The sequence below is a fragment of the Malaya genurostris genome, chromosome 2 (assembly GCF_030247185.1).
Source record: "Malaya genurostris strain Urasoe2022 chromosome 2, Malgen_1.1, whole genome shotgun sequence".
In the NCBI taxonomy this organism is placed as follows: Eukaryota; Metazoa; Arthropoda; class Insecta; order Diptera; family Culicidae; genus Malaya; species Malaya genurostris.
This window is the reverse complement of record NC_080571.1, coordinates 142,439,960-142,452,395: the sequence shown is the minus strand read 5'-3', so window position 1 is coordinate 142,452,395 and position 12,436 is coordinate 142,439,960. Positions and strand designations below refer to the sequence as shown.

The following is a 12,436-nucleotide window of genomic DNA, read 5'->3' as shown; positions in this document are numbered from 1 at the left end:
TGTTTCGCAACAAAAATTTGTTTCATCGGCGACTGTTGTTTATCGCTTTGCTTTGTTGTATATGAATTTTATGTTTATCGCTGTTTACCTTTAGTTTCTTGCACAAAACGGAATTGAAAAGTTCATTGTTTATCGCGTACCAGTTTAGCGAATAGAACTTGTTTGTTTATTTCGAAGTCGAATTCAGTTTGTTTTGATTCGATCTTCCAGTTTACACTGAAAGAAAAAGTTTACCGTTTATTAAATAATAATAATAAAAACAATTCAAATCAAATTGTGTTTTTATTTCGTTTATTTTCTCACTATGTCAAGTATGCCGTTGGTGAATCAAATAGAGCCGTTTATTCCCGGCACGATCCCGTTCGCGCAGTTTTTGGAGCAGTTATATTGGGTGTTTGCGCATCATAAAGTGACAAGTCCGGAGGAGCAAAAAGTGTCGTTTTTGGCTACTTGTAGTAGAGAAGTGTATAGTGAACTGACGCTTCTTTTTCCCGGAAAAGATTTGAAAACCGTGTCGTTTAAAGAGATTACGGATGCTCTGAAGAAGCGATACGATAAGACGGAAAGCGATTTGATCCAGCGGTACAAGTTTTATCAACGTGTCCAAGGTCCGAATGAAAGTGAGGATTTTATTCTTGCTGTCAAGCTCCAGGCAGAAATGTGTGATTTCGGAGAGTTTAAGGACATGGCGATTCGTGATAAACTGGTTTGTGGTATCAGCAACAAGGATTTGCAGCAGCGTTTGTTTGATGAGGAGGATTTAACTCTGGCCAAAGCGGAGAATTTCATTGTGAACAGAAAGTTAGCAGGAGCAAGAGCTAAGTTGATCTCTGGTGATTCGACTCGTGTTAGCGTTTTGAACAGACTTGGGAAGCGTGACAGTCGTGTAGTTTCTCGAGATCGCTCACGAGGAAAGAGTTGAGAACCAAGCAGAAGGAGAAGTCGAAGCCGTTCAGTTTCTTTTGATCGCAGGAATCGTTCTTTATCCAGGACTTAAAAGTTGTTTTGCAACTTCTGTCGGAGGAAAGGTCATGTACGTCGTTTTTGTTATGACTTGAAGAACAAAGCAAAAAAAGTAAAATTGAAGGACAGATTCAAGTTTCTGTCGAGTTTAATAATCAGAAAAAAAGATGTTTATCTGATTGTTTTGCGAAGCGACAACTGTTTCACGCCTTTGCTTGGACGAGATTGGCTGGATCTGTTTGTTCCTTATTAAAGAAGAGCGTTTGGAAGCAACATCAATCAACTTGCAGTTTCGACAGACCAGACCGTTGCAGAGATACAGAGTAAGTTTGCCGGTGTTTAAGCGTGCTTATGACGTTCCATTCAGATTAAAAGATAAAGTTTTAGAACATTTAAATAGATTAGAAAAAGATGGCAAGTGAATGGGCATCTCCGGTAATAGTTGTGGTGAAAAAAGGATGGTCATTGATTGTAAAGTTTTGATCCCTAATACATATCCGTTATCATTAACTCAGGATTTGTTTGCCTCGTTGGCTGGTGCTAAAGTTTTCTGTTCTCTTGATCTGGTTGACGCGTATACACAGTTATTATTATCTAAAAAGTCTAGGAAAATCATAGTGATAAATACAATCAAAGGTTTGTTTACGTATTATCGTTTGCCACAAGGTGCTTCTTCTAGTGCAGCTATATTCCAACGGATCATGGATCAAGTTTTGAAAAATATCGACAGAGTTTACGTTTACTTAGATAATGTTTTGATAGCAGGCAAGGACAAAGAAGACTGTGCGCGAAGGCTTAATGTGGTTTTAGAAAATTTGTCTAAAGCCAACATAAAAGTCAATTTGCAGAAATGCAAGTGGTTTGTTTCGAGTTTGCCGTTTCTAGGACATGTTTTGAGCGACAGAGGATTGTTTCCTAGTCCAGAAAAGGTCGAGACTATTCGGAGAGCTAGTATTCCGAACAACGTCTCTGAGCTTAAGGCATTTTTGGGTTTAGTAAATTACTATGGTAAATTTCTACCCAATTTGTCCGCACGCCTTAGCTGTCTGTATCGTTTGTTACAGAAAGACGTTAAGTTTGTCTGGAATGCTGAGTGTAGTCGAGTGTTTGAAAGCTGTAAGCAAGGTTGTTGAGCTCAAAGCTTTTAGAGTTTTATGATCCGAATAAGCCTGTTGTCGTTGTAACAGATGCTTGCAGTTATGGGTTAAGTGGAGTAATAGCACATCAAATCAATGGAGAAGAGAGGCCCATTAGTTTAACCTCCTTCAGTTTAACGAATGCACAAAAATCCTACCCAATTTTGCACTTAGAAAATTTAGCAGTTGTGAGCACCATTAAGAAGTTTCACAAACTCTTGTTTGGAAAGAAGTTTACTGTGTATACTGATCATAAGCCGTTGATTGGCATTTTCGGTAAAGAAGGCAAGAATACTTTGTTTGTGACGCGTTTACAAAGATATGTACTTGAACTGAGTATTTACGATTTCGACATTGTTTATAGACCGTCAACAAAAATGGGCAATGCAGATTTTTGCTCAAGGTTTCCTTTGCCAGAAAATGTACCAGCTTCTTTACAAAGAGAGTTTATCAAGAGTTTAAATGTTTCGAATGAGTTTCCGATAGATCATGCTTTGATTGCAATTGAGACAGAGAAAGACAAGTTTTTGCAACAAATAGTTTATTACATGAATCATGGTTGGCCGCAGAAGTTGGATCGAATGTTTTTGGATGTTTATGCACAGCACCAAGATTTAGAACAAGTAGAAGAATGTTTACTGTATCAGGATCGTGTCATTATACCTGCAAGTTTACAAAAGCAGATCCTGAAATTGTTACATAAAAGCCATTCCGGAATAACCAAGATTAATCAAATGGCAAGAAGGACGGTTTATTGGTACGGCATGAATAGTGACATTGAAAGTTTCGTCAAATCATGCAGAGTGTGTTGCCAAATGAATGTTGTTTCGAAGCAAGCTCCGTACTCTAACTGGATTCCAACAAAAAAAACCGTTTACCCGCATCCATGCGGACTTCTTTCATTTCGACAAAAAAGCTTTTCTGGTCATTGTTGACAGTTTTCCAAAATGGCTCGAGGTTGAGTACATGAAGTTTAGTACTGATGCCAGGAGTGTCAAGTCGAAGTTTATCAGCGTTTTTGCAAGGTTTGGGTTACCGGTAGTTACGGACGGCGGACCACCATTTAATTCCAAAGAATTTATTGATTTTTCACAGAAACACAACATAAAGGCGATGAAGAGTCCACCGTATAATCCATCGAGCAATGGACAAGCAGAACGTATGGTAAGATTGGTGAAAGATGGTTTAAAGAAGTTTTTGTTGGATCCGGAAATGGCAGGTTTAAGTACAGATGATTTAGTTTCGTACTTTTTGTTTAGCTATAGGAATACATGTTTGGAAGATGGTCGTTCGTTTCCTTCCGAGAGGCTGCTTAGTTTTAAGCCCAAGACGTTGTTGGATATAATCCATCCTAGAAATAGTTTTAGGAATCATTTGACGAAGCGTGAAGTTGGATGTACCTGTAAATAACAGACATACCAAAGATAAACACCGACTTCGTGACTGGATTGACTCTTTGCGCCCAGGAGAATTAATTTATTTTAAGAATTTTAGACCTACCGATATTCAACGATGGCTTGAAGCCAAGTTTCTAAGACGTGTTTCTTTAAATACATTTCAGGTTTCCGTTGAATGTCGGGTGTATCTGGCGCACCGCAATCAACTCAAGGTGTTTGGCACTAACAAGAAAAGGTGTGGTTTGATTTTTGCGAAGGGAAAGGAGAGCAGTCCAGCACGTAAACGAAGTAGGAAAGAAGATAACGACGAGAGCTTTGACGACGATGCTAGCGACTTGCTCGGTTTCGCGGCGGATTCGTTTATTTACCGAGACACACCTGACGATCAACCAATGGTTTGTGATTCGGATGGTGGTGGTTCGGGTCGCGGTGGAGGTTGATCCTCAAGAAGGCACGTCTACGCGGCAGTGCTTGCGATCGAAACAAACGAGTTCGGCGGAAAGTTCGAGTCATCAGTCCATCAGTTTACGTCGTTCGAGGAGATCGAAGCGTCCTCGAAAAGATCCCGATTTCGTGTTTTATTGATACTTTTAAAAATTAGTTTAAATAAGTTTCCACGGCAGTGAAGTTTGGCCGTTTTCGAACTTAGTTTGAATTTTATGGCAGTGAAGTTTCGCCATTTTCATTTATATGTGTTTGAACTAAAGGGGGAAGAACTGTGGTGACCACCCGGTACTACAGCCCTGAATGCTGCTGGCTCAGCGTTCAGAGTTTAAGACAATAGATAGTTTACAGCTGATTGTTATATCGTACACCTCGTATAGTTACTAAGTAGGAAATATCACCTCCCTACCGGCTAGTATAGGTTATAACAGTTTTAAAAAATGAAAATCCTATTTTCAAGAAAGCTTACGACGTACCCTTCAGACTAAGGGCGAAAGTTTTAATATACTTGGATAAGTTAGAGAAAGAGAATGTGATAACGCCGGTAAAGACCAGCGAATGGGCATCACCTGTGATAGTAGTTATGAAGAAAGATGATCAGATTAGACTTGTGATTGACTGCAAAGTTTCGGTAAACAAAATTTTGATACCGAATACTTACCCTTTGCCCTCTGATAACGATTTATTTGCTAAATTGGGAAACTGCCAGGTTTTTTGTTCACTTGACTTGCAAGGCGCATATACACAGCTAGCCTTAACAGAGCGGTCTAAGAAATTCATGGTAATAAATACTATTAAAGGTTTGTTTACGTACAACCGTTTACCACAGGGTGCATCTTCTAGCGCTTCAATATTTCAACAAGTTATGGACCAAGTTTTGAATGGAATTGATGGAGTTTATTGCTATCTTGACGACGTGTTGATTGCAGGTAAAGACCTGAACGATTGTCGTAATAAACTAGACTTAGTATTGAATAGACTTGCAAAGGCAAATATAAAAGAAAACTTAGATAAATGCAAATTTTTCGTTTCGCAATTGAATTATTTGGCACATATAATAAGCGAAAATGGATTATTACCTAGTACAGATAAAATATCAACTATTCAAAATGCAAAAATACCTAAAAATGAGAACGAGTTGAAATCCTATTTAGGATTAATCAACTATTATAATAAGTTTGTTTCTCATATGTCTTCCAAGTTGTTTTATCTTTACAATTTGTTGAGAAAAGATGTCAAATTCATATGGGATAAAAATTGCGAGAAAGCATTTCAAGATAGTAAACAATCCTTGATTTTAGCTAACATATTAGAGTTTTACGATCCTAGAAAGAAGATTGTGGTCGTTACAGATGCCTCAGGCTATGGTCTTGGAGGTGTCATGGCACATGTAATAGATGGCATAGAAAAGCCAATTTGTTTTACTTCTTTTACGTTAAATGACGCGCAAAAGCGATATCCAATTCTTCATCTAGAAGCCTTGGCTTTAGCTTGTACAATAAAAAAAATTCCACAAATACCTTTATGGGCAAAAGTTCATCGCTTACACTGATCACAAGCCTTTGATAGGAATATTCGGCAAAGAAGGCAAAAAATCAACATTTGTAACAAGACTTCAAAGATATATTCTTGAATTTATGACTTCGAAATCCAGTACAGGCCTTCTGCAAAAATGGGTAATGCGGATTTCTGTTCGCGATTCCCATTAGAGCAGTCGGTTCCCGTAGATCAAAATTTTATAAGAAGCATAAATTTTAGCAATGAATTCCCAATTGACTTTGTTATTATTGCCAAAGAGTCAAATGACGACATTTTCTTAAAACAGATTATGACTTTTATGCGTGATGGCTGGCCGAAAAAGTTGAACAAACGCTTATTAGACGTTTTCGCCAATCAGAATGATTTGGAACTTATAGACGGATGCGTATTGTATCAAAATAGGGTGGTAATTCCCCACAAAATGAAAAGCGGGATATTTAAACTTTTACATGCCAACTACGCGGGAATGGTTACAATGAAACAGTTGGCAAGAAAACAAGTGTACTGGTTTGGGATAAACAAAGATATTGAAAATTATGTTACGACATGCAAAGTTTGTAGTAGTATGGTAGTAGTGCCAAAAACAAAGGTTTTGTCTCATTGGACATCTACTACAAGACCTTTTAGTCGAATTCATATCGATTTTTTTCATTTTTCTCACCACACTTTTTTATTCATTCTCAAAGTGGTTGGAGGTAGAATGGATAAGGAAAGGTACGGATTGTGCAAAGGTGGTGAAGAAATTGGTAGCTTATTTGCTAGATTTGGCTTACCAGATGTTCTGGTTTCTGACGGGGGTCCTCCATTCAATTCTTTTTCATTTACAAACTTTGTAGAAAGCCAAGTAATTAAGGTGTTGAAAAGTCCACCATATAACCCTGCAAGTAACGGCCAGGCCGAAAGACTTGTTAGGACAACAAAAGAAGTTTTAAAAAGTTTTTATTAGAGCCAGAATTGGCTAATGTTGATTTGGAGGATAAGATTAATTTATTTTTAATAAATTATAGAAATTATAATATGACGATAGAAGGGCATTTTCTCACATATATTCAATTATAAACCAAAAACCTTACTTGATCTGTTAAATCCTAAAAATAATTATAAAAAAAATATCTCATTACCGCAAACCCTAAGTGATGATAATACGGAAGAGATTCCAAAACAAGTTAATAAGGAATTCAGTCGAAGTGATGACTTAAGTGATCTGATAGAGAGTGATACCGTTTGGTATAAAAACCACCATTATCACTTACCAAACAGATGGGTAAAAACAACATTCCTAAAACAATTTTCGTTGAATACATTCAAGGTACTTCTTGGAAACGTGGCCCTCATGGCGCATCGAAATCAGATAGTGCGTTGTAATGATCGGGACCCAGAAGCAATGCCGAACATTCTGATGGGCCCTAGTACAGTTGTCGACAAATTGGATGGATTGGAGCAGGAGGAGAATTATAAAGGAACTGGAAGCGGCTTAGATGATGGTTTGTTCCGGGGATTCCCAGAGCATACTCTGGCAAAGGTTGGAGATCGAAAACGAAATGCCTCAACGGCGAACTTGCCGGGGGGCTACCTAAGGCGTTCGAAAAGAGTTAAGAAAAAAACTGACAATTCGGATTACGTTTATAATTGATACAAATTATTTTTAAACCATATGAAATGAATTCAGTATGGAATAGTCCGATATGAAATAAAATTAAAGAATGAAAATCTTTATATGTGAAATTAAAATGAATGAATATCTGTAAATATGTATAAATAGTTAGTAATAGCATAACTTCTAAAAAAGGAAGAACTGATATGTATACACCTATACATAAATTATACATGGTCGATGTGGGGTTCTTTCTTTCTTTTATGATTTAAGTTCCACCTTCGTACTGCTACTACATTTTATTGATAACAATTCTTCCTTATATACTACAAGTTTGAAAAGACTTACGTTTAATGTTAGTTCTTAATTTATTCCGCGCTTGCGCATAAGCCTGAATTTCATGTTTCTTACCTTCCTAGGCTTGTGCGCATGCGTGGTTATGCTATAAGGAAGAGAGAGAACACAGGCATTCAACGACCCCTTATTTCCTTCTTTTCCTTACGTTGCCCAGCTTGCGATCCCAACTACGACAAGTTAAATCAAGCTGTTTCTCCTCCCTTCAAGGAGGTCATTCACTTGTCTCGAGGCATGTGTTTTATGCTATTCCTTCCTTCTTCGAGGAGGTCATAACCCTGCCCGAGATAAGTGCTTACATTATTTTATTTTAGCTCTTTAAACGACGACATCGGTCGTTGCTCTTATTTCTAACGGATTTTATGATTCGATGTCGTAACCCGGGAGCTCGACGATGCGGGAGATTTCATTTCTCGCTAGCTTAAATTTAGAATCCTAGTATGGGACTTAAATCTAGGCACGCTGGTGAAACTGTCAGCCGCATTTCCAACCCCCGTAAATCCACCACATCGATTTACAAAATAACCGTGGCTGATATTAATCGTTTCTCGTTAATGTAGGATATAATGGTGCAGTTCTTCTTTCCTCTATTTGAACGTTTTCACATTCGCCTGAGTTATTTATTTCGTTCCTATCTGCCTCTTGTTGAGACTTCGCAACGAGTTTCTATGAGACAAGAAAATAGTTAGTGAATCCCAAAATGAAGCAATTAACTGCCACCCTAATCCATAAATATCGTACAATATACGCCCATGCATTATTGTGTCTACCACAAACTTCAATATTCTCCCTATCATGTAAATTCCCAAGAATGTAGAAGTTAAATTTCCCAGCCATGTCGTCCAAGATATTAATTTTTCCCAATATCTATTCGGAGCGTTCTCTATCACTCTTTCCGATACTAAGGCGTCAAAATTATATCCTTGTAGGTTTGGTTGTTGACTCGATAAAATTTTATGAAGTACATTTGAAGCGATTCTTTTTTCTCCTTGATCATAAATCATATTACGCATCTTTTCAATGCTATCGGCATCATAAACTCCGCTTTGCTTTGACTTGGTAGCGGCGTATACGTCCACGTCGTGACTATGTCCGTAGTTAATTTATTTGGCGACGTCGTTTCTCTCAAACGACAATCTGTAGTATACCATCTTCCGCCAAACATATACTTCGCAGGAAGGATTGGTGTACAATCTATTTCGGTTCCCCTCATTTGAAGGATTCTTGAAACTGGAGCTAAATAAATTTCAGTCCCGTTATACTTTACTGGGATTTCCTGATAACATCGCTCCGCTGTTCTATGCGTGACATAGACAGGTTTGCATTCCAGAATGTGTAAAACTTCTCCTGCTACAACAGCTGTGTATCCAGATCGCTTCACTATCCCTGAAACGAACTCCGTTGGATTAAGCCGAGCTAGAGTCAGTTTTGTCTCCATTATCGTCTTGTCAACCTTGCACATTTCTGTCATAATTGTATTATAGATCTCCTCAAACTTTTGCCCAATGTAGCTCTCTACTAGCGTAATTTTTGAGTTAAAGTTAGTAAACAAGTCATAATTTTTTCCATTCGGACGTCTTATGAATGGCGATTTGAATTCTGTTTCTTCTAGGATCAATATTCTCGGATGATCGGTTTTGTAACCATTGTATCCACATATACGAGTTGGATCTCTGGTTCTCACGGAAAACACATGTTAGTCTGAAATAGCGCTATATACGGCTTGCGTATTTCTTTTCTTACCAGCATCCACAGTTTTATTTACCATCCCTTGATAAATTACTTCGAATTCATCGTCTTCGCAACGTTTATCGCCGTTTATATCCCATGTCATATATCCTTGTTCCCCGTCTAAACATTTCCCTAGGGAGTACGTACAAACTATTCCGTTGCGTAGTGTTATCTGATCATTTCCATAATCCACAGAACTTGTATAGTCGTACAATGAAATTGCTTACTCATAGTAAACCAATGCGTCTACCCAGGTGTAAAATGGTGTTCGGTAAATTCCACCCTTACACGAGCTTCCTTGTACATGACCGACTATTAGTACTTCTCCATGAGTCGTTCCGTTTCTCTTGACCTCGTTAATTCTAGTCTCTTGAGTCAAACGTACTGAATTCAATAAGTGAGTTATTCTGCACTCTTCATTCGCGAATTCCTTAACCGAATGAGAATAGCCATATTGATAGTCCGACGTGTGAGAATGCATCCTACAATGTCGTATAGATCTTTTCAAGATGACTTTACATTGATACGCATGAGCAGATCCTTTCGCATTTTTTTGTAAAACTTGTATTGGAACTTCTATTGTCGTTAAATTATTTGTCCGTGGAAAACATGGTGCTACGTCCAGCAACGAATATGTAGTTATATTTATCTCCGGATTCGCACAATCGTATGCAATCAATCCAGGAGCAATGGTTCCAAATGCTTGACATATTATCATCATCAAAGCCAAGGCTGCCAAACAAATATTTTTCAATTTTGTATTCTGTCTTCGGGTAGGTCTTTTGTTACTAGACTCGATGGCAATTTTCTGTTCGTTGTTTCCTTTCATTTGTGAGATCTCCACTGCATCTTGAGTGTCGGTACTTATTTTTGGTTCACTAGGCTTTACGTCCATCACCGATAATTTAACTGTAGGTTTTACTACTGTTCCTTTTTGTGTTTTTATGACGGCGGACCTAATTATACCGTCTTTAGCGCGTCGTACTTCAACCACGAGACCCTTTATCCATTTTCCCTTTCTCGCTTCATCCGGAAAAATAACTATGTCTCCTAGCTTTAGAGAGGTCGATGACTCTTGCCATTTTGGTCTCCTAGCGAGGTTTGGTAAATATTCCCTTACCCATCGGCACCAATATTCTTTCGTAATTTGCTGTACTCTTTTCCATTGCTGTCGAGTAGCTTCTGCCTTTGAGACGTCGTTTAACTTTGGTTCGGTCTCTCCTGAGCATCCCAACAAAAAATGATTTGGCGTCAACGCTTCATCATCCTCTGATTCGATAGGAATATGGTCGGCTGTTGATGATAAACTCAATTTCTATTAACAGACTTCGTAATATATCTTCAGGCATAGTTGTCTGAAGTGAAGGCATTATACTTTTAACTTCTTTTTCCATTCTTTCCCATACTCCGCCAAAATGCGGAGCGGATGGCGGGTTGAAAAACCATTCTATTCCATAACCTGTCAGCCTTTCTTGAATCTTTTTTAATTCGTTATTTGCACCTATGAAATTGGTACCATTATCGCTGTAAAGTTGTGAAATTTTTCCTCTTCTGTGTATTACATTCTTAAGACACACAAAAAAGGCGTCAGTGCTTAAGTTATTCGCTACTTCAATATGAACAGCACGTGTTGATAAACAAGTAAACAACGCATCCCATCTTTTTTCCGTTCTTCTTCCAATCGAAACTGTCATTGGACCGAAGTAATCAACCCTTGTGAAGGTAAACGGTTTTACGTTCACATTCAGCCGACATATTGGTAATGATGCCATTGTGGGTAGATTAGGTCGAGCTCTTTCGTTCCTGCACCTTTGACATGCACCTTTTGTTCTTTTCATCGAGGCTCGAATGTCAACTACCCAGTATCTTTGTCTAACTGCAGCAATTGCTGCGTCCATTTTTTTGTGAAAAAATTTCTCGTGATAAAATTGTAATATCAAATAAGTTGCATGATGCTTCTTCGGTAATATAATAGGATATCTAGTACCGTACGGAAGCATAGTTGCATTTTCGATCCAACTTTTCGACTTCATTAATCCATCTGTATCTAAGAATGGTGTTAAGTTTATTATTTTACTTGATTTATCTATCGGAAAATCCGAGTGTAATTTTCTCATTTCATCCGGATACTCTTCCCACTGTGCCTTTCGTAGTATAATATTTCTGCTCGATCTAAAACTTCTTTTGTAACGATCCGTTCGTAAGATTCATTTTTAATTTTTGATCTCAATATGTCTACATAAATCAGGATTCTTCCTACGGCTCGTTTAGCACGTTTCCAGTTCGAACACCAATCGATGTTGATAAATTCAAATTTCGTGAAATTAGTTTCTTTGACTAAGTTCACTACTTTTATATCTTCCTTGGTATTCAACTTGATCGGTCTAAGAGGCCACAATTTTTCATCTTCTTTCAAAAACGTTGGACCATTCTTCCATATGGATTCCCTTTCTGTTGATTTTGTAGCTTCATCGGCTGGATTATTCTTCGAGTTCACCCATCTCCATTGCGTTATCGATGTGCATTCTAGAATCTCGCTGATTCTTAGGCTGACAAACTGCTTGTATTCTCTGGGATCAGATTGAATCCAGGACAAGACTACCGTCGAGTCTGTCCAATATATTACCTTTTCTACCTTAAGTCGCAGACTCTTTCGGTTTCAGTTAACCTAGTTCCTAAGACCGCGGCCTGTAGTTCCAGCCTGGGAATTGATAAGAGTTTAGTTGGCGCGACTCTGGCCTTCGCAGCTATTATGGTTACGTCGACCCGGTCATCAAATGTTGTTCGCATATAAACAACCGCTACAAATGCTCTATCCGAAGCGTCAACAAACGTATGTATCTCTCTTTTTACTCCTTCTGAGAGATAAGAATAACATCTTGGAAATTTGATTCCTTTTAGACTGTCAATTCGCTTTTCCCATTTGCTCCATTCCATATACATTGGTTCGGGGATTTTATCGTCCCAGCCGATCCCTAATTTCCATAAGTCTTGGATAAATATTCGGCTTTTAATTGTTACATTAGATATCAAACCTAATGGTTCATAAACGCTCATGCTGGCGGATAGTAATTGTCTCTTAGTAGGCCATTCAGGTAAGTCTGACATCTTTACTCGATATCTTATGGTGTCATCGACGACGTTCCAATAGACACCTAAAATCTTTTCATAAGATTGCTCGTCATCGCCTAGCACGATTTCTTCCTTATGCATAATTTTGTCCTCAGACAATGAGTTTTTTAAATCTTTGGAATTTGTTACAAAATTCCTTATATTAA

At 38.1% G+C, this 12,436-nt stretch overlaps 1 protein-coding gene across 1 annotated transcript; it reads left to right on the top strand.

Moving 5' to 3' along the window:
- Nucleotides 1-304: 304 nt before the first annotated feature.
- Nucleotides 305-922, top strand: LOC131428872 (uncharacterized). Its single transcript, XM_058592931.1, has one exon. It carries the CDS (start codon nt 305-307, stop codon nt 920-922), a length of 618 nt encoding a protein of 205 aa, XP_058448914.1.
- Nucleotides 923-12,436: the final 11,514 nt, after the last annotated feature.

What these genes read in the sequence shown, in the direction of transcription:
- LOC131428872 (XM_058592931.1), top strand. Translation starts at nt 305, where the DNA reads ATGTCAAGTATGCCGTTGGTGAATCAAATAGAGCCGTTTATTCCCGGC.